Here is a 16,907-nt window from a genome sequence, read left to right on the forward strand (position 1 = left end):
ATATATGGCGTTTGCAAATAAATAATAGAAGGACTGGGACATTACGGACAAGAACCTGGCGTTATCTCTTCTTTGCTTCTCTTCTCTTTGCGCCTTCACCTCTGGATCTCTTCTCTGGATCTTCTTCGGAAGACGAGTACCTTACGAGTTACGGTCACGATCAGCAGCAGCAGTTCATATGATATCTGCATTATGTATTTAAAAGCATAAAAAAAGACACCATGGGACTACATATTTTATCATCATGGCTTTATCCCAATCAAATAATGACATTTAATAAAAGATATTTCAAGGTTGTTTGTATAGAGTGCTCTTTGTATGCCTCAGCTGCAATGCAAAGGTAGGGATGATATCATTTTGGGGATGGGGTGGCGGTGCGGGCGCCGGCGGCAGTCTTTGCCGGCCCGATTTGGAAAGGTGAATGATGAGTGATGAATAAGTGGGGCCGGATTCGGGCATCTCCATTGCACTGGAGATGCTGCAATTGGCATGTTTGCTTGCAGACCTGTTCCTGATGCATCTCTGGGCTTTCTCAGCTGCATCTCCATGATGGCCCAACTGAATTGAGCTGCCAGTCCGGACTGGCTGAGGTACAGGCAGTACAGCACAGTCCAAGCTTAGCGAGAAAGAAAAGTCAAAAGAAAAATGAAGGAGGGGTCGACGACATCCGACAGGCGCCATCATGGGCGGTGACTTCATCGGTCGATCCCCTTTCTTCTCAACGAACCGACGAGCTGTTCATAAACTCGCCTTCTACCCCTCTTCTATGCTCTTGATCCTCTGCTTCTTAACCTCATCTCTGCGTATAAGAAGAGACTGACTGCACTGTATGTTATTTTACTCTATTTTTATTTCCCAATCCTGTTCCCCCTTTCCTTTCTCCATCCGTCGTCGTCATCCTCCGGAAGCCGAGACTGACATTCGCAGTTCCTATTCCCGTCCCTTACCAGAGGAGAGCCCCACCTCCGCTTCAGCGTGGAACTCGACGAAGACAAGCCCCCCCCCCTAATCATACTAGTCCCCGATCGCGCTTCCGGCTCCTCCACGCCTGCGCATCTGCTGCAGCGACATTTTTCCCTTTACCTGTCATCTTTGCCCTCGATCGACTCGACCGCTCCGACCACCAGGTGTTTGCGAACCCTACCCATTGTTCAACCTGAATCGCAGCAGCAATGTCGACCCCAACCAGTCCCATCGAGCAAAAGCTCCCGCAGCGTACGGCGACTATCGGGAGCACCATGACCCGCCGCACCTCGGGCAGTGACGACGAGGCCATTCCCGACTCCGATAGCAATGAGGTATGCCGCGATAAGACATTGTCCTTCGCAAACCCCGAGGACCTGTCGCTTACCAATGATGCTAATTGTTATTTCTGCTCATCAGACCACCAACCTTCTCCTGGAACGTCTTCGAGCTTGGAAGCACATGTGCGGATACCTGGAGGACTATGTTTCGACAACTGCCAAGATCTCGAAGTCGCAGGCGAAGGATTTCGAGAAGGTCTTGAAGGTGCGCGAAGCTGGGACTTTCGCCTATGCCTGAAAACTGTGTGGCGTCGGATGCTGATTGAGAGGCAATTATTGCGCAGACTGTCAATGAGCCGCTCCGGGAAGGGCACCACTTCTCCCAGAGTGTGGGTGGAGTTGCGTCGTGGTTCGAGAACGTCAGGTCCAACACTCAGGTATGCTGCCAGAACGTGGAATCGTGTCGCCTCAACTACAGCTGCTAAGAGATCTGCAGGGCATGGTGAACTTGTATCTCGACTCGGAAAAGAACCTGAAGGGGTCCGTACTTCCGACGCTTGAGCGCCTTCACAAGGAGATTAAGGCCAAGTCCAAAGAGCTCCAGGGTGGAGCTGCGAAGGGTGCTAAGGCTGTCGATAAGGCCCGGGGAGTCACTCAAAAGCATATCGAATTGCTCGCCCAGCACACGGCCACGCTGGATGCGGCCCACGGTAACAAGATCGACACAGCGCACGACCCTTACATCTTGCGTCGGGGTGTTGTTCATCGCCTGAACAAGCAGGTCATTGAGGAGAATAACAATCGTCAAGACATTATTGCGGTGCAGAACAACTTCCAGCAGTTCGAGGCTCATGTCCTGCAAACCGTCCAGGCCGCCATGGAGCAGTTCACCGTCTACATGACTACCCAGCTCGACCGCCACCGGACCATGTACAGCGACATCCTTGCCTCTGCACAGCGCGTTCCGCCTGACTTCGAATGGGTCAACTTCATGACCCGAAACGATCATATTCTCGTCAACCCTGACGCCCCTCCGAGATCTCTCGCCAATATCACTTTCCCCAATCAGGACCACCGTGCCACCAAACCCCTCATTGAGGGCCTCCTTGAGCGCAAGTCCCGCGCCATGCTTAAGGGCTACAGCAGCGGCTATTACGTTGTGACCCCCGCTCGTTATCTGCACGAGTTCAAGGACAACGATGACCTTCGCAAGGACCCGCACCCTGAACTTTCCCTCTACCTCCCCGACTGCGTCATTGGTGCCATCGACGGCGTCAAGTTCAACGTCAAGGGCAAGGACGTCTCTGGAGGCAAGGTCGGAAATGCCTTCCACACCAACACCGAGTTGAGCTTCAAGGCCACCAACCCGAACGAGGCCGAGAAATGGTGGACCATCATCAAAGACGCTACTCGTGGCCCGGCGCACACTAGCAGCAGCACCGCCACGTCGCCGATCAACCCCACCCCCATCGACACGAATCAGCCCCCCGCCTACGCTGAGAAGGAGGCTGCTTCCGCCGGCGGCGCCACCCAAGCCCGGACCCCCATCACCCCTGCCAGCGCAGCTCCCACCAGCGCTGGGCCCGCCGGTATCACCCGCACCGATACCAGCGGTACCGGCACTTTGCCCACCGTCAACACCACTGCTACTGCGGCCGGTGCCCAAGCTCCTTCCCCTACTGTTGAGAAGACTGCCTAAGTGGTCTGTTAATGTAGTTAGTTGGATTTTCTCCTTGGATCTATGCACAGTCGGCTGCTTTCTATTTTCGCTCGGATTCAGCGGTGAATTATGTTGCTCTCTCAAAGGACCAAATGACTTGTGGCCTCCTATGTTATCCTTTGCCTGAGCTTCGAGTCTTATATCTTTCTCCTCATTTCCCACTAATTTGCCACGGGGCGTAGCTTGATTGTACTCACCTAGCGACAAGCCGCTGCTCTGCAACACTGATCTCTAATGTATTGAACCTTGGATGCTAGTGCTATTGATGCTAGTTTGGCTAATGAAAGCTGGAATGTGTTGGTCCGCTTGATGACAAGCGATACCTTTATTCTGTGTACCAGGCACTGTAACATTTCCTTCGTCGTGAACAGGACAGAAAGGTGAAAAAATTGTAATCAATTGATTCATGGACTTGATGGTATTTGAACAGCAAAAATAGTTATGAACGGAAGACGCTTCAAGGGCACAATAGATAAATAAAAAGTGCAGAAGAGAATACACATGCTGGAAGTCATGTCACGCAAAGCCCGATCTGTGTCCAAATGGTCGATGACAGTATCAGCGGAGAGAAGGGATAATGGTGTTGGTGATGGTGATGGTGATGAATGGCGACGACGATATATCAAGAGCCCGCTCAGAGAGAATGGAAGAAAGATAGAGGGTTAGAGATTCAGGTCAATATGTTAGGTGCCTAGCTTGCCAGGCCAGATGTGAATTCAGAGTTTGGGATAGAGGGTTGAGTGGGCAGCTGGATTTCTGGGATGGTGGTATGGAAGACCATCAGGCATACAGCGGCAGCAGCAAAACGGGGCAGGGGAGGTGGACATGGGAGCGGCGACGGGCTCTAGAAGTCCTCCGGACTTTCTAGGTCTTCTAGCTTCTGGCTTAGGAACCGACCCAGGGCGGCGGATTTGGACTCCAGGGCGAGAAGGATCTCCGGGGAAGCGGAGAGGTTCAGCGTGGCGAGACGGGCAAGGTCGCTGCTGCGGTCGATCTCGTATTGGGTCTCGAGGTGCGAGTCTGTTTGCGAGTCGCTTGTGTCACCGCCGCCGCCGCCGCCGCCACCACCTGACGCGCTGGCGCCGTTACTTCTGCTGCCCCCGGCGTTGGATGATACAACGCTGGCGTAGGTGCGGACATTGTGGGTGTTGTTGGAGGTGGAGTCGGGGGTGTTTGCGCCTGATGCATGGTGGTGGTTGTGGTGGCTGTGGTGCGTGGAGCCGTTCGGGGTTGCGTGTGTGTGACCGTTCGTGGTGCTGGCGGATGCATCCTGGGCGCTGTTGCTGCCCAAATTGGAGGGTCCGATGGCGGCCAGGAGGACCTTGTCGGCTATGGGGGTGACGACGGCTACCGAGTCGTCGAGCTCAAAGACAATCGATCCGACGTCGCCGAGGGATACGGAGGGAGTGGTCACGTATGACGACGGATGGCTGGCGGGGTTCACGCCGGTGAGGTTGCCCGTTGAGGCATTCTTTGCGTAACAGGTATAGGCTGCGCCGTAGGTGGCGCTTAGATTACGGAGTTGGCGGGATGAGAGAGTGGAGGCGTAGGCGAAGATGGCACCGTTGGTAGAAAAGACTCTGGTTAGTATGTGTGGTTAGCTGGTGCCTATTGGCGGTAGGTTTCTTGCAGCGGACGGATGTATGTACACACATTATCGACGTGATTTCGGGGGGTGAGAGGTTGTCTTCTAGCAGGTCACTCAGGGCCTCTGCATCTAACATCTTGATATCGGGAAGTCCGGGAATCATGGCGATTGTGTCGTCCGTGGACTGCTCGTGGCAAGCTTCTGGTGCGGTGTTGCTGCTGCTACTGCTGATATGTTCCTCGATGGTCCAGTCTTTCGGCGGGGACCAAGAACAGTCCTCCGGGAAGAAGAAGCAGTTGTCCCAATAGTCGCGGTCGTTGTGGTCGTATTCTATCGGGTCCTCCGAGTATCCAAGGAGATCGTGAGCGTATTGGATTGGGCTTCGTTCCCAATATGGACGGTACGGGGGTTCGGGGAAAGCGCTGGGCTTCTGACTAGGGTAGTCCGGTCGGACTGGTTGCTTGGATTCAGCCATGATTTCTCTGGAGCAGTGATGGAACAGAATTGCTATTGGGGATGGATGTAACAGAAAGAGACGAGGTTGTTGTTCAAACCCAGCGCGCTATGGTTGTGAAGAGACAGATTCGATGTTTTGGGGGACAAGGCTCTGGGGGGTGGTACAAGTGATATGCGAGGGATACAAGATGCTCTGGTTCGCTCCAGGCTGACACTAGGCAAACAGCTCGTGGGTAGGCCCAGGCTTTATTTGCAAATAGAACATCATGGTAGTCATAAAGCAGCCGGTCGGTGCGCAATGACGTTCCAGAACCCGGGGAAGTGAGCCGCGGGGGGGGCGCATGTCTCAGGGAGGAATGACGGCCCCGGGTGCATGGCCAGCATAGCAGGCAAACGCGAGAACACGAAGCAGCATCATCGTAGGCAAGGCAAAGACAAGCGAGAAGACAGAAAGAAAAAGGAAGAAAGTTTAGGGGCGTGGCTGTTCAGGTGGCCAACAAGCATGAGAACCAACGTCTGCCGCATATGCGATGATCATCTGGCAAAGGATGATCCCAGAGGATTCGATAAGGCAAACGGAGAGAGACGGGAGAAGGGCAATGAAGAGCAGAGCAGAGCCACAAACCTTATTGTGATGTATCTGATGAGTTCACGCCAATACAGACAGGGGAATGCAAAGAGTTGTGCACCGCAATGGCTTGGGATTGAGTTGAAGGAGGGAGGAGGAGGAGGAGGAGGAGGAGGAGGAGGAGGTGATGGTGGAGAAGGTCGAAGCCGACAGACCGACAGACTAGAGACTAGAGACACAGCCGGCAGAATCATCCCTATTGTGGGGGGAAAGCTGTCCGCCTTTGGTCACCGCCTTGTCAGCTATCAAGAGAAGCTCGAAGAATACTTCGCTGCCATGGCACATTATCCTGATTGTACTGGTCAATTGAGATCAATTGATGCACTAAGAGTTGCTTCTAACAAGAAAGAGATCATTTTAGCATCTTCTTCTGCTTGAGATGCTCATTGTTAGAGGATCTACCACCTAACTTACACCATTCTCAGTATCTAAGAATCACCTACGGAGGGAGTACTTCGTACTTTGTTGACTTTCTACACCCTCCAAGTTACCATGTTTTAAACTACTGGCAAACACAGCTCCTCGGAGTCCAAAAATATCTACCTAGCACTTCATCAGACCATCTACACATTTCCATGATTACTTATTGCGATAGCTTCATATTTGAGTTCACTAATCATGGGAGTGGATTAATAAGATAGCGTCATACACGGAAACCCCACCTTTTTTTCTCCTCATTACTTGAACGTCTGTCTTCTTGTCTACCCCTCTTCCTGAACTTCCTCCCCTCCATTCATGTTCTCCCTTCCATTCTTCCGCTCCTCTTTCTCCCGGGTCCTCATTCCTAGATTCCCCCTTGTGCCTGGTACGGATCTCCCATCCATCTCCGAAGCTTAAAGCTGGACTGTCACACTATCTGAACAATAACCCCACTTCACTCCAAGCTAATCATGCTAACCGGTCCGGGATCATTGCAGGAACCAGCCGATCACTCGCAACCATGGCCACCGATACTTCCAAATATAAGCTTCACCGTTAGTAGTGGCCTGCGCGACCCTTATCACAGACATTGGAAACAACAGACTAACCGGACGTCATGGCGGTTGAAAACCCATAGACACCATGATCCGGGTCAAGGACCCGAAGAAATCCCGTACGTGATTTTGCTGTTACCCCGGCCCCCCCTTCCAGCCCAAAACGATAGCGCAGTATTGGCTAATGAGCTTGTCTCCCTAGTGGAATTCTATCAGTTCCTGGGTCTGAACCAGCTGCAACGGCTTGATTTCCCGGAGAACAAGTTCTCGCTGTACTTCCTGGGGTACAACGGGCCGCAGTCGCTGCAGGGGGGCGCGAGCCACTTCACCGACCGGAACGGGGTGCTGGAGCTGACGCACAACCACGGCACGGAGGAGGACCCCAACTACAGCGTGGCGAATGGCAACACGGAGCCGCACCGGGGGTTCGGGCACATCGCCATCTCCGTCGACAACATCGAGCAGGCCTGCCGGCGCCTGGAGGAGGCCGGGTACCCGTTCCAGAAGAAGCTGACCGAGGGCCGCATGCGCCACATCGCCTTCGTCCGGGACCCCGACGGGTACTGGGTCGAGATCATCCGCCGTCACGAGGAGGACCGCGGCACCACCACCGACCCCGCCAGCTATCGCTTCAACCACACCATGCTCCGCGTCAAGGACGCCGAGGCCAGCCTCCGGTGGTACCAGGAGGTCCTGGGCCTGACCCTGCTGCGCACCAGCGAGAACAAGGACGCCGGCTTCAACCTCTACTTCCTCGGCTACCCCGCCTCTAACCCGGAGCTCAAGAAGGACGCCAAGAACCCCGTCGCCGAGTGGGAGGGCCTCCTCGAGCTCACCTGGAACTACGGCACCGAGAAACAGGAGGGTCCGGTCTACCACAACGGCAACACCGAGCCTCAGGGCTTCGGTCACATCTGTAAGTCTCCGTCTGCCCGAAATTCTACCGGCGAATGGTTACTAATGGTTGCCTGCTCCAAGGTGTCTCCGTTGATGACTTGAATGCCGCTTGTGACCGCTTCGAGAAGTTGAATGTCAACTGGAAAAAGCGTCTTACGGATGGCCGCATGAGGAATGTGGCTTTCGTCCTCGACCCGGATGGATACTGGGTCGAGGTGGTCCAGAACGAGGCACTCAAGGCTGCCGAGGTACCACTGGTTTGAATTAGCGTTGCAGCGCCACCCCGGCCTCAGATTAATGTGTGCATTGATTCTTCTCACTCGGACTGTATTCTGCGAGAAACAAAAGCTATGACATGTGCATGTTCTGATGTTGATCTCTCACCAATGAATAGGCGACTTAATCAGTGGTAGACTTTCTTGGGTCCATAATCTCTTGAGGCCCATCAATGACCCAAGATACCAGCGCCGTCCCGATTATCGGTGGGTATGCATGAGGTAAATCACGATTCAGCATTATCGATCTCCATCATCACGTCCCGCAGCCATTCCCCAGCATATCTCTCCGCAGAGGTGGGCCACGTCTCCTCTTTAACCCTCACGAGCGTGACTCTGCTCTCCCCAAACCCCTTCTCCCGACCCCAAAAACAAGCCCGCTGCATAGTATCCACCATATCGATCGCCTGTTGCGCTAGGACACGCTCCGGGTGAGTTTTGCGTCTAGCCGCGGTGGATTTTCGCTTCGCTAAGATCTTCTTGACCGAGGCCGGGGCCGGGACTCCTCGCTCCGTGTTTTCGACGGCCTGGCCGCGAGCGAATACCCTCACCCACGGTAGCGTCACATCCAAGCGCTTCACTCCTCGGTTCGGGTGGTTCAACACCGCCGGACCGCTAATTCCGTAATCGAGTCCGTACGGCGGCCATCGCGAGACCGATTTTCTGCGACGGATGGCGGTCTGGTGTGTTTCCTCGTCGTCCATAGAGTCTTCTTCAGCGGTGGCGGCGGCAGCAGCAGCAGCGGCGGCGGCCTTCTGGCTGAGGTATGCCAGCATGGGCGACAGAGGGGGTGATGTGGTTGGACTCTCCGAGTGTGCAGATAATGCCGACATACTGCTGTCCGATAACGAGGGATAATATTTGTAGATACTTTCCTCGAAGATTTCCTGCGATGTTTTCGGCTGCAGAACGGGGATTGGGTACTCCGGTCCGGTCAGATACTCGGGGAATACACGGGGAACGTCTTTCCCCGCGGAGCGGAGGAAGAGAATAGGGGAGGCGAAGGCATCGAAGTATCGTTCTGCAGCTGTGAAGTATAATCGTCGGGCTTTGAGAAGAGGGATCAAGTCGTGCGGTGCGGTGGGTGTCGAACTATTTCTGGCCGCTGTGGTTCGCTTCTTTCGGGCTTTGGCGGCGGCGTCTGGGGCTGCCGTCAACATCGTTGCCGGACTCGACTCTGTGGCATCAGGCATAGTAAGTATACAATGCTCGTCGAGGCCAGTCCAGTCGCAGACTGGTTCGAGGGCTGCGACAGCGTGAACGGATTGTGCTTCTGTAAGGGAAAGCATTATGGCTAGCGAGCCGCCGATGTGCGTGCCGATGACTCCAAGGCGCTTCGGCCGTAGGTATTGGTAGATCCAATCGAAGCCTGCGAGAGTGTCATGTACTGGGGTTGGGTATTGATGAAGAACATTTTCTGGCGATGCTGGTTCTGCGCTAGTTGGTGCATCTGCCACAGAATTTGATGCGGGCTTCTGTGGTTCTCGAGATGGGAATGGAGAATAGCCCAGCCGATAATTAATGGTTACTATGGTTGAGAGGTTGCTAGATGCGAGATCTTGCGCCAGCGACAAGCTGGTGGCGCTTTTCCCAGAGAAGACTGCGCCATGGTCACGTTGCTTGGAGGTTTCATATGTCTCACGTTCGGCAATCTCAGGTTGCGTGAACAACGGTCCTGGAGGTAGATGGATAATCACATTCCCGTTCTGAAGCGGCAATTCATCTGGATGAGTTATTCTGTGTCGTACAGTCAGCTTTCCGGAGAGTTCTATTCGTGACTTAGTTGGTGTTGGCCTTACTGTAGTGTAATCTGTCCACTATTCCCTACCGGGATATTAACGGCATAGTTGCTATACGTTGATGACGCGAGTTGCGCGCTTCTGCAGAACGGACGGGTAGATCGAGGTCGCCACGCAAAGACGGCGGTGTAGCTCCTCACTGAGGCAAGCCCTGGCAGCGAGAATAACAGGTGGCGCATAGCACCCTGAATTTCACCTGGCGCAAGATAAAGGATGAGTTGAGAATTAAATCATTCATGTAAGCATTGTTGATGGGGATTCGTTCGGCAGCCACAGGGAAGACCCCAGACGCTAACCATTTTGGGAAATGAGCCCAGGTCCGAGGTCATTTCCTGATACGGAAGTCACCCTCATCCTCGCTCTATCTCCAGCTGAGGTGAATAATTGCCGTCTCCATTCTGTATCCTCGGAGAGACCGACATCATACAATCCTACGAGGAGCTCGATGCAGACATATCTCAATGGTCTCAAAGCCTATTCGCTGATATATGTCAGTTGTGTATCTGGGATCCCCAATGATGACGCTAAAGAGCAGCGAAGACCTTGATCGGGTGGGCTATGTTACTCAGTATTACTGAATATGATACTGTGGCAAAAGACAGAGACACTCATAGCCAGGTCTCCTTACATCGGCCTCAACAACTACTTTACCATGGCCTTTTTGCCACCATGATAGGCAATCTTGCCAAATCCCGTTCCTGCTACTGTCTGCATGCACTGATCGTCTGGTTCAGCCAATGATGTCAATGATATCCACCCCCGCCTGATTGATTGCCTGTGGCTTTCTGAATGCCTAGACCGCGCGCCAACATAATTTCAACGTATTCCACAGTATATCGACTGAGGTGCAATCCTAAGGACCAAACAAGACGGCAAGAAGGCAGAACTCAAAGAAAATACTCGGTGACGATACAAGTGTCGAGACTCCGAAACCGGCGGCCGCAGTGACATGGCAGGCGTACAGCCCGAAGCCTCCGCTAAAACAAACCAGGATGACCTTGTACCTGGCGTTCCAGATGAAGATCTGTGGTTATTGATCCGACGCTTCAATAAGGTACGCTTACTCACACCCATGGAACGTGCAATGCTCAACTCATGACTTCAAGCAAATATACAATTTGCAAGCCACGTCTGAACCACGTGCGGGTGACCTCGATCTCAACTCCGTCCAAGATGAACAATTTCCGCCAGAGAAAGTGCGAATTACACTGGAGAGACTCTATATCTCTGTTTGTGTAGGACTGATCACGTTCTATACTCATGTCGTCAGGTTACGGTCGTGGAATGAGCCCCGACGTACCTCGGTTTTTTGTGCAGTACGTTTCCTATGCTTGAATCAATGCCCTACAGACTACTGACAAATTCAAGACCTATTTCATCGCATGGTTTCGGGGTAGCCTCGTTCCCGCCATTTCCCTCTTTCTTGCTGCTTTGATTCTCTTTCCGTCACTACGACCCTTATTGTTTCCTAGTCTTGTTCCCGAAGACAACGGGCCCAAGACCCAGCCACAGCAGGCTACAGATCAACCCACCAAGCACAAGGGCGAAGCTGCGGAGGAAGAAGCCAATAGTCTCATGAACAGCATTGCTAAGATTGCGGTGAAAGCGGCGACAAGCAGACATGGCCAGGAAATCACTGGTGACAGTCTAGAAGAGACGCTTGCTTCCGACTCGACCACAGATGTCAATACCATCCCAGATACTGCGGTGATGGGGGACGAGACCAAGAAATCCATGAGAAAGGCGGTCGCCAATGCCACCACCCAAGCGATGCGTGTCATCAGCGATGGCACCGACATCTATGAAATGTTCTCGAAGTACGAGGTCTGCACTCTGGAAATATGAGTACGTTCAAACTGACCATAACGCAGCGCCCTTTCCCCGACGCCGCCCTTCACCTCTGTGACGGCGCAGATTCAACTAGTCGGTGTTCTTCTCGTGATCTGTCTGCTAAACTCCATCGTATCAAATGACTTCCTTGTCAGAGCCAACAGCTTCACCCTCGGCTTTATCTTCTTTGGTGGTCCCATGCACCAGTACTCCATGAACTACCTTAACGAGAAGATTCCCGACTGGAAGAAATTCCTGGATCCACGAGAGTACGTACAGTATGCTGTGGATAACAGCCATCATCAGACGTGCTAATTCAGACACCACCCACTCAGAACCATTCTAAAGGACATCCCCACCAACGCTCAACTAACGCTTACCCTCCTCCGACTATGCGAAACCAACAACACCCCGCTCCCCTCCCCACCATCCTCTCTACAACCTCACTCCAGCAACCCCATATCATCTTGGATAACCTACAAAGACAAGCTCAAGATCACAGCCACTGCTGCAGCAGCGGCCAGCTCAACCAGCCTCACCACAACCGCCACTGCTACCACCACCACCACTACATCCACCTCCGAGCCCTCTACCTCGAAGCGCAGGAGATTCTTCCCCCGCCTGCTTCGCATCCTCCGGACGACAATCACGCTCGCCACAAAAGGCCACTCCGCATTCAACCAGGCCATGGCAATTGCAGGCGCCACCCAGGGCACCAGACGCCTCCTCCTCACCATGCACCGCCGCAATTGGGAATGGGAGACTTCAGGCCCCGACACCTTCGACGCGAAATTCGAGCGAAAGCGCGGCACATTGGTCATCGACTCCTCCCCCTTCCCGCCCTCATCCATCCACTCTAAAAACGAGGCCTCAACCGCTCAGCCAGAAGAAGAAAGCGGGGAGAATTTAAACCCATCTCCAATCCTCTACTTCAGCACCCTCCACTCCGCCACCCTGGACGACCGCCGACTCGAGCACCAGAAGAAAGGGACGGTGCTGTTCCAGATTCCCATCGCCCAAATCCGAGGTCTCAGGAAGACGGAAGGGCTGGGGTGGAAGGGGAAGTTGATCGTGGAGTTGGCGGCAGGGAGCAAAGAGTCGGTGGATGGGTTGGTGGTCTGCGGGCCCGAGGAGGGCCAGACGTATCATGTCACTGGGATGAAGGCGAGGGATCAGTTGTTCAATCGCTTGGTGGCTATGGGGGGCCAGACGTGGGAGAGGGTGTGAGCTGTTGAGTATGGTATCTTTCGTCCGGGGGGAGTGGGATATGATTTCCTTGCATTGTCGATTTGCTTTTTTGTATATGCTCTTCCAGGGGCTTTGTATGTGGGGGAACTTTCGCCATATATTCATTCATACGTCGTATCAATCTTCTTGGTTTCTTACTGGGAAATGAGCATCGTCTTGGCTGCAATGTTTGGGTCGATGATCGATTCGGAAATTGAGATAGGAGCTACATATATAGAAGAATGGAGAAAATTAATTGTTTGAACAAGCTCGGGAGAAAGGATCTATTCTTTGGAGAAGTATTAAACCGATAAGAGAATTCAGGCCTCCCTTACTCTGCACTGAGCAACCGAATCAACCCCGACCTCCCGATGCCTTAAATACCAGACAGAATCCGAGGCTGTTTCTCTGAAGTCGCACTGACGGCCGGATCATCCATGTCCAGACACGCCTCCGTTTCATCCTCGGGAACAGGACGGAGAACCTCCAGCGACAGCTCCGAGTCCTTCGAGTAGACCCGCAAACCCACCACGCAGACGGCATTCCACGGATCCCCGTTTGCATCCACCTCGCTACTGCACGACAAGGTACGGGCGGGGGTTCTTGGCTCCGCGGCCGGCTCCTCCGGGGGCATATCGAGATCGGAATCGAACTCGAACCCCTCGAGGTACTTCAGATCCGGGTTGGAGGTGTGGACCGGAGCGCGCTTGTCGCGGATCGAGAGGGAGACCCGGCCCCTCGGGTGATCGTGGCCGTTGACGACATGAGAGCTGCTGACCTGGATCGTGGGGATCGAGCCGTTCTCCGTTGGTTTTGCCTTTGCTTCGGAGACATGGTCATAATCATGGTCAGCATAAGTGTGTCCCGCCGCGTCGGAATCCTTGTGGCAGGAGGCCCCCCGCGCAGCCTCTTCGGCGAGTCGCTCCTCGCGTCTGTGTCGTCGTGCCTCGCGCTTGCGGTCGCGGATCCACTGCTTCTGCAGTCGCTTCTTGGTCTCCTCGCGGAGCTTCCTCCGTTCGGCGGCCCGCTGCCGCTCTTCGCGCTCTTCGCGGGCTCGTTTCTCGTTCTCCGTCTCGGGCACGATGCCCTTCGCATGGGCCAGGTCGTACGAGAGGCCGATCTGGACCAGCTTCTCCCGTCGGGTGGGCGCAAGGCTGCGCACCACGTCCTCGGTGGGCATCTTCTCGTTGTCGCGGTAGGCCGTGACTTTCATGAGGACATGGTAGCGGCCGGGCTCAAGGTCGACTTCGACGTTAACGCCACGGTACATGAGATCGCTGCTGTGGCTGCGCACGAAATATTCGTCCTCGCCTTCCTTTTGCAGCCGGAACTTGAGGACGAAGTCGTATTCACCGGCTAGTCCTTTGTAGTAACGGTCGTCGAGCTAAGTGTTCCAGTCAGTCACCTATCACACAGTGAAGAAGGGCACAGAACCATTCAGAGCATACCTGCGAGAGAACGATAACGACGGGTCCACCTTTGCTCACGTTGATGACGAATTTGGTGTTGTGATAGTCGGCAGACCACGGAACATTTAATGTTGTCCATTGTTGAGTAACTGTCCAGTCATCATTGAAAAGGCGAGTTCGGTCGAAGTGCTGGTACTTCTTGAGAAAGTCGTCATATGAGATCCAGAAGAACTGCGATTTCGTTAGCATGCTACGCTGTCTCAGTACTGGAATTGCAATTGAGAAGCCTACCCCATCGTTACCAAATTTATGCCCTAACTTCGCCATCCACTCGGGTGTCCATTGTTCAGAGCCGTCGCTCCAAGCGCCAGTCCATTCCTTTTTGCCCCACGGGTTTCTAGCTTCGATTTAGCATTCTCGCTTGCAAAGAAGACATCAGTAGCACCTACCGTAGTCGCAGCAAGCGTTGTCCGTCGACTTCCCGCGCCTCCATGATGGAATAGGAGTGGTTCTCCGAAATCCCCTTCCTGTCTCTAGGAGGCCCTCGGTAGCCCGGGTCCAGCCAGTTAGAGAACAGACCGCAGCCACAGCCGAAGAGGAATTCCTTGTTGACCTTCATGAGCTCCTCATTCCAGAATCGATCTTTGTCTAAGATGTTACTGGAGAGTATATCCGAGGTGACTCCACCGGTCAGATCCTCAAGGGCCTCGCTGTGATGCGGAAGACATTAGCAACTGCACTCCAGGCGGAATGTATATGTTTCTTACCCTACAAATCCACCCTCAATGGCAGAGTAATCACCATGGGCTTTGGCATAGGCTTTCTCGAGCAAGGGCAGCCATGTCTCATTCTCATCCACGCATTGAGCGAAGTACAAAGCTCGAGAGCCCGTCTGCCAGGCTTTGCGGTACTCCTCTTCGGTATCTTTCCTGTTGATGTCGTCCCAGATTGGCCGCTCATCCACGGATTCGTCATAATCAGCTGCCCGCAGATACAGCTTATCGTCCACAATACATTGCTGCCAGTCTCCATCTACAGGATGTCAGTGTTTCATCAAGTCTGCCGAGCCGGGTCGCCTCACCTCTGTAGAACACAAATCCGTATACTCCAACCTTCTCATTTCGAGCAACACAGACATCTTCAATCAAGCCAGGCTTGTTGCCCATCGTACACAACGCAGCCATCAACCAGCAGTCACCGTCGCGACCTTGGCGTACATCAGAAGCAGTAGGTCCGTTGACATAGAACTGCGGTTTCTCAAAGATTTCCTAATAATGGGAAAATCTATGAGTATAACTCGAGTAACCACTTCACCTTTGCCTGCTTCAGTTTCCCAAACTCACCGTGACCCTCTTTACGCCTCTTGGCCGCATCTCCAAGCTTTTGTCCATGAGTCCATCAAGATAGTTCCTCCTTCCACGCTTGAGATCGGCGGCGATGTCGAAATGCGGATCAGAGTACTTCTGATTCAGCCGCTCGCATTCCCTAGCGATGCGCTCAACTGAACGTTGACACTCTTTCCGTGCTTGTTCGTAGGACTTTCCGGCCACCTGAGCTTGAATCACCCCTTTGGGTGTCCTCGCAGCTTTCGTGCGCGCATACGGATTATCCGGCAATACGGTGTTGACCAGACCGGGAAACTTGGAGTTGAAGTCATCCCAAAATTGCTTGACAGTTTCCTGAGGCGGTTGGTGGGTCTTCGTTCGCATCCTGCTCCCGGAGCGTGACGAGAGCGGGGGAGTATATGCCATATCGGTATGGTCTTCACAATCCATTTGCGCAGTAGATCAACAAAATTGATTTACAAGAGCAGAAGCGGGCCCAATGCATGGATCACTCAAGGTTGTTCGAAGGTGAAACAGTTCCCCAGACCCGGTGGCCGCCCGAACTCTTATAAACCCCATAAGGGCCCGGCCCAAGCCCGCTGGTCGTCGTCGGCCATATCAAATTGAATCCACGAGGGTCTCCACACAGCCTCAGGCCGGAAAAAGCGTAAGGCAAGCCAAGCATGATTGGAACTTTCTCTTGCATGACAGGGGAAGAGAACCGGTCGAATGGTTCGAGGCCAGGTCCGAGCGCTTACCAAGCGCTCGTATTGCTGAACCACGCGCACCAGGCATTCTAAAATTAATGGCCACTGATAAGGCCGAAGGGAGCTCAATAGCAGAGCCGCCGATCGTTTCACATTGGATTTTTGGCCTCCAGTAAGCACGGCAGAAAGTAAAATGATGCTAACTTGGATTTTGACGGGCCAATCTAAAACGTGGGACATTAAGCATAAGATGCTGACGGAACAGAATAATTGAAAGATTTCAGCTCATGATGGTCCGATGTCCGGGTTGTGGTTACGGACAGAAACGGTCATTAGTCCGGGTAGCGTGCATGAGGAGGGTGGGCTTGGTGCATCCCTGAGTCCAGTCCAAGTGCATCTCGCTTGCAAGTGCTGATCCTTTCGGAGCTGCCGGGGGATTGTAGGTTTCTATGAACAAGGACGAAATGCAAGATGTGTTCATCGTAAGCTGGAATCTTGAATGCCAGAAGGTATGAAATGATTCCGATTGGGTTGATGAAGGGGAGGGGTTGACATTCTGGCTGAGCCTCCTCAAAAACCGGCTGATACGAGGAAGCAATATAGCACCTGCAAACTCAGCCTTCTGCGGCTGAATCTCACTGCTCTTTTCATTTCGGCTGAGTTTTTGACCGCTCCTTTCCATGTTTTCATTGGATTTTGACTGTGATTTATGTCATTAGAGAAAGTACCTTGGAAGAATACATTTCGGTGTAGCAAGCAAGCCACGATCTGTAAATCAGCTGCAAGCGCAGGCATGCCTTTGCACCCATGCAGGAGATCGGAAGCCAC

General features: G+C 53.4%; 7 protein-coding genes across 7 annotated transcripts; 4 read left to right on the top strand and 3 right to left on the bottom strand.

Annotated features, from left to right (window-relative positions):
• Positions 1-789: 789 nt before the first annotated feature.
• On the top strand, positions 790-3,271 carry BO86DRAFT_391187 (PH domain protein). The gene is made up of 5 exons (XM_025672545.1): positions 790-827; positions 928-1,298; positions 1,384-1,509; positions 1,589-1,681; positions 1,741-3,271. The coding sequence occupies exons 2-5, from the start codon at positions 1,173-1,175 to the stop codon at positions 2,941-2,943; spliced, it is 1,548 nt and encodes a 515-aa protein (XP_025525218.1). The 5' UTR covers positions 790-827; positions 928-1,172; the 3' UTR covers positions 2,944-3,271.
• A 319-nt stretch (positions 3,272-3,590) lies between these two features.
• On the bottom strand, positions 3,591-5,204 carry BO86DRAFT_156290 (uncharacterized protein). The gene is made up of 2 exons (XM_025666366.1): positions 4,618-5,204; positions 3,591-4,544 (listed from the first exon to the last, which is right to left on the bottom strand). Exons 1-2 carry the CDS (start codon positions 5,025-5,027, stop codon positions 3,809-3,811), a joined length of 1,146 nt encoding a protein of 381 aa, XP_025525219.1. The 5' UTR covers positions 5,028-5,204; the 3' UTR covers positions 3,591-3,808.
• On the top strand, positions 5,205-6,014 carry BO86DRAFT_436251 (uncharacterized protein; the record flags this gene model as incomplete). Its single annotated transcript, XM_025676003.1, has 1 exon — positions 5,205-6,014. The coding sequence occupies exon 1, from the start codon at positions 5,382-5,384 to the stop codon at positions 6,012-6,014; it is 633 nt and encodes a 210-aa protein (XP_025525220.1). The 5' UTR covers positions 5,205-5,381.
• A 326-nt stretch (positions 6,015-6,340) lies between these two features.
• Positions 6,341-8,265, top strand: BO86DRAFT_391190 (lactoylglutathione lyase GLO1). The gene is made up of 5 exons (XM_025672546.1): positions 6,341-6,441; positions 6,554-6,610; positions 6,694-6,729; positions 6,813-7,526; positions 7,589-8,265. The coding sequence occupies exons 2-5, from the start codon at positions 6,577-6,579 to the stop codon at positions 7,768-7,770; spliced, it is 966 nt and encodes a 321-aa protein (XP_025525221.1). The 5' UTR covers positions 6,341-6,441; positions 6,554-6,576; the 3' UTR covers positions 7,771-8,265.
• On the bottom strand, positions 7,638-9,777 carry BO86DRAFT_411746 (uncharacterized protein). The gene is made up of 2 exons (XM_025674602.1): positions 9,582-9,777; positions 7,638-9,519 (listed from the first exon to the last, which is right to left on the bottom strand). Exons 1-2 carry the CDS (start codon positions 9,758-9,760, stop codon positions 8,010-8,012), a joined length of 1,689 nt encoding a protein of 562 aa, XP_025525222.1. The 5' UTR covers positions 9,761-9,777; the 3' UTR covers positions 7,638-8,009.
• Positions 9,778-10,426: 649 nt separating this feature from the next.
• BO86DRAFT_156350 (uncharacterized protein) lies at positions 10,427-12,826 on the top strand. The gene is made up of 5 exons (XM_025666367.1): positions 10,427-10,635; positions 10,688-10,897; positions 10,950-11,398; positions 11,453-11,680; positions 11,747-12,826. The coding sequence occupies exons 1-5, from the start codon at positions 10,531-10,533 to the stop codon at positions 12,636-12,638; spliced, it is 1,884 nt and encodes a 627-aa protein (XP_025525223.1). The 5' UTR covers positions 10,427-10,530; the 3' UTR covers positions 12,639-12,826.
• A 188-nt stretch (positions 12,827-13,014) lies between these two features.
• BO86DRAFT_420945 (calpain-like protein) lies at positions 13,015-15,822 on the bottom strand (the record flags this gene model as incomplete). The annotated part of the gene is made up of 7 exons (XM_025675240.1): positions 13,015-14,022; positions 14,087-14,278; positions 14,339-14,444; positions 14,497-14,757; positions 14,815-15,079; positions 15,129-15,315; positions 15,391-15,822. 7 exons carry the CDS (start codon positions 15,820-15,822, stop codon positions 13,015-13,017), a joined length of 2,451 nt encoding a protein of 816 aa, XP_025525224.1.
• Between the last annotated feature and the right edge of the window lie 1,085 nt (positions 15,823-16,907).

The sequence above is a fragment of the Aspergillus japonicus genome (assembly GCF_003184785.1).
Source record: "Aspergillus japonicus CBS 114.51 unplaced genomic scaffold BO86scaffold_47, whole genome shotgun sequence".
Taxonomy (NCBI): domain Eukaryota; kingdom Fungi; phylum Ascomycota; class Eurotiomycetes; order Eurotiales; family Aspergillaceae; genus Aspergillus; species Aspergillus japonicus.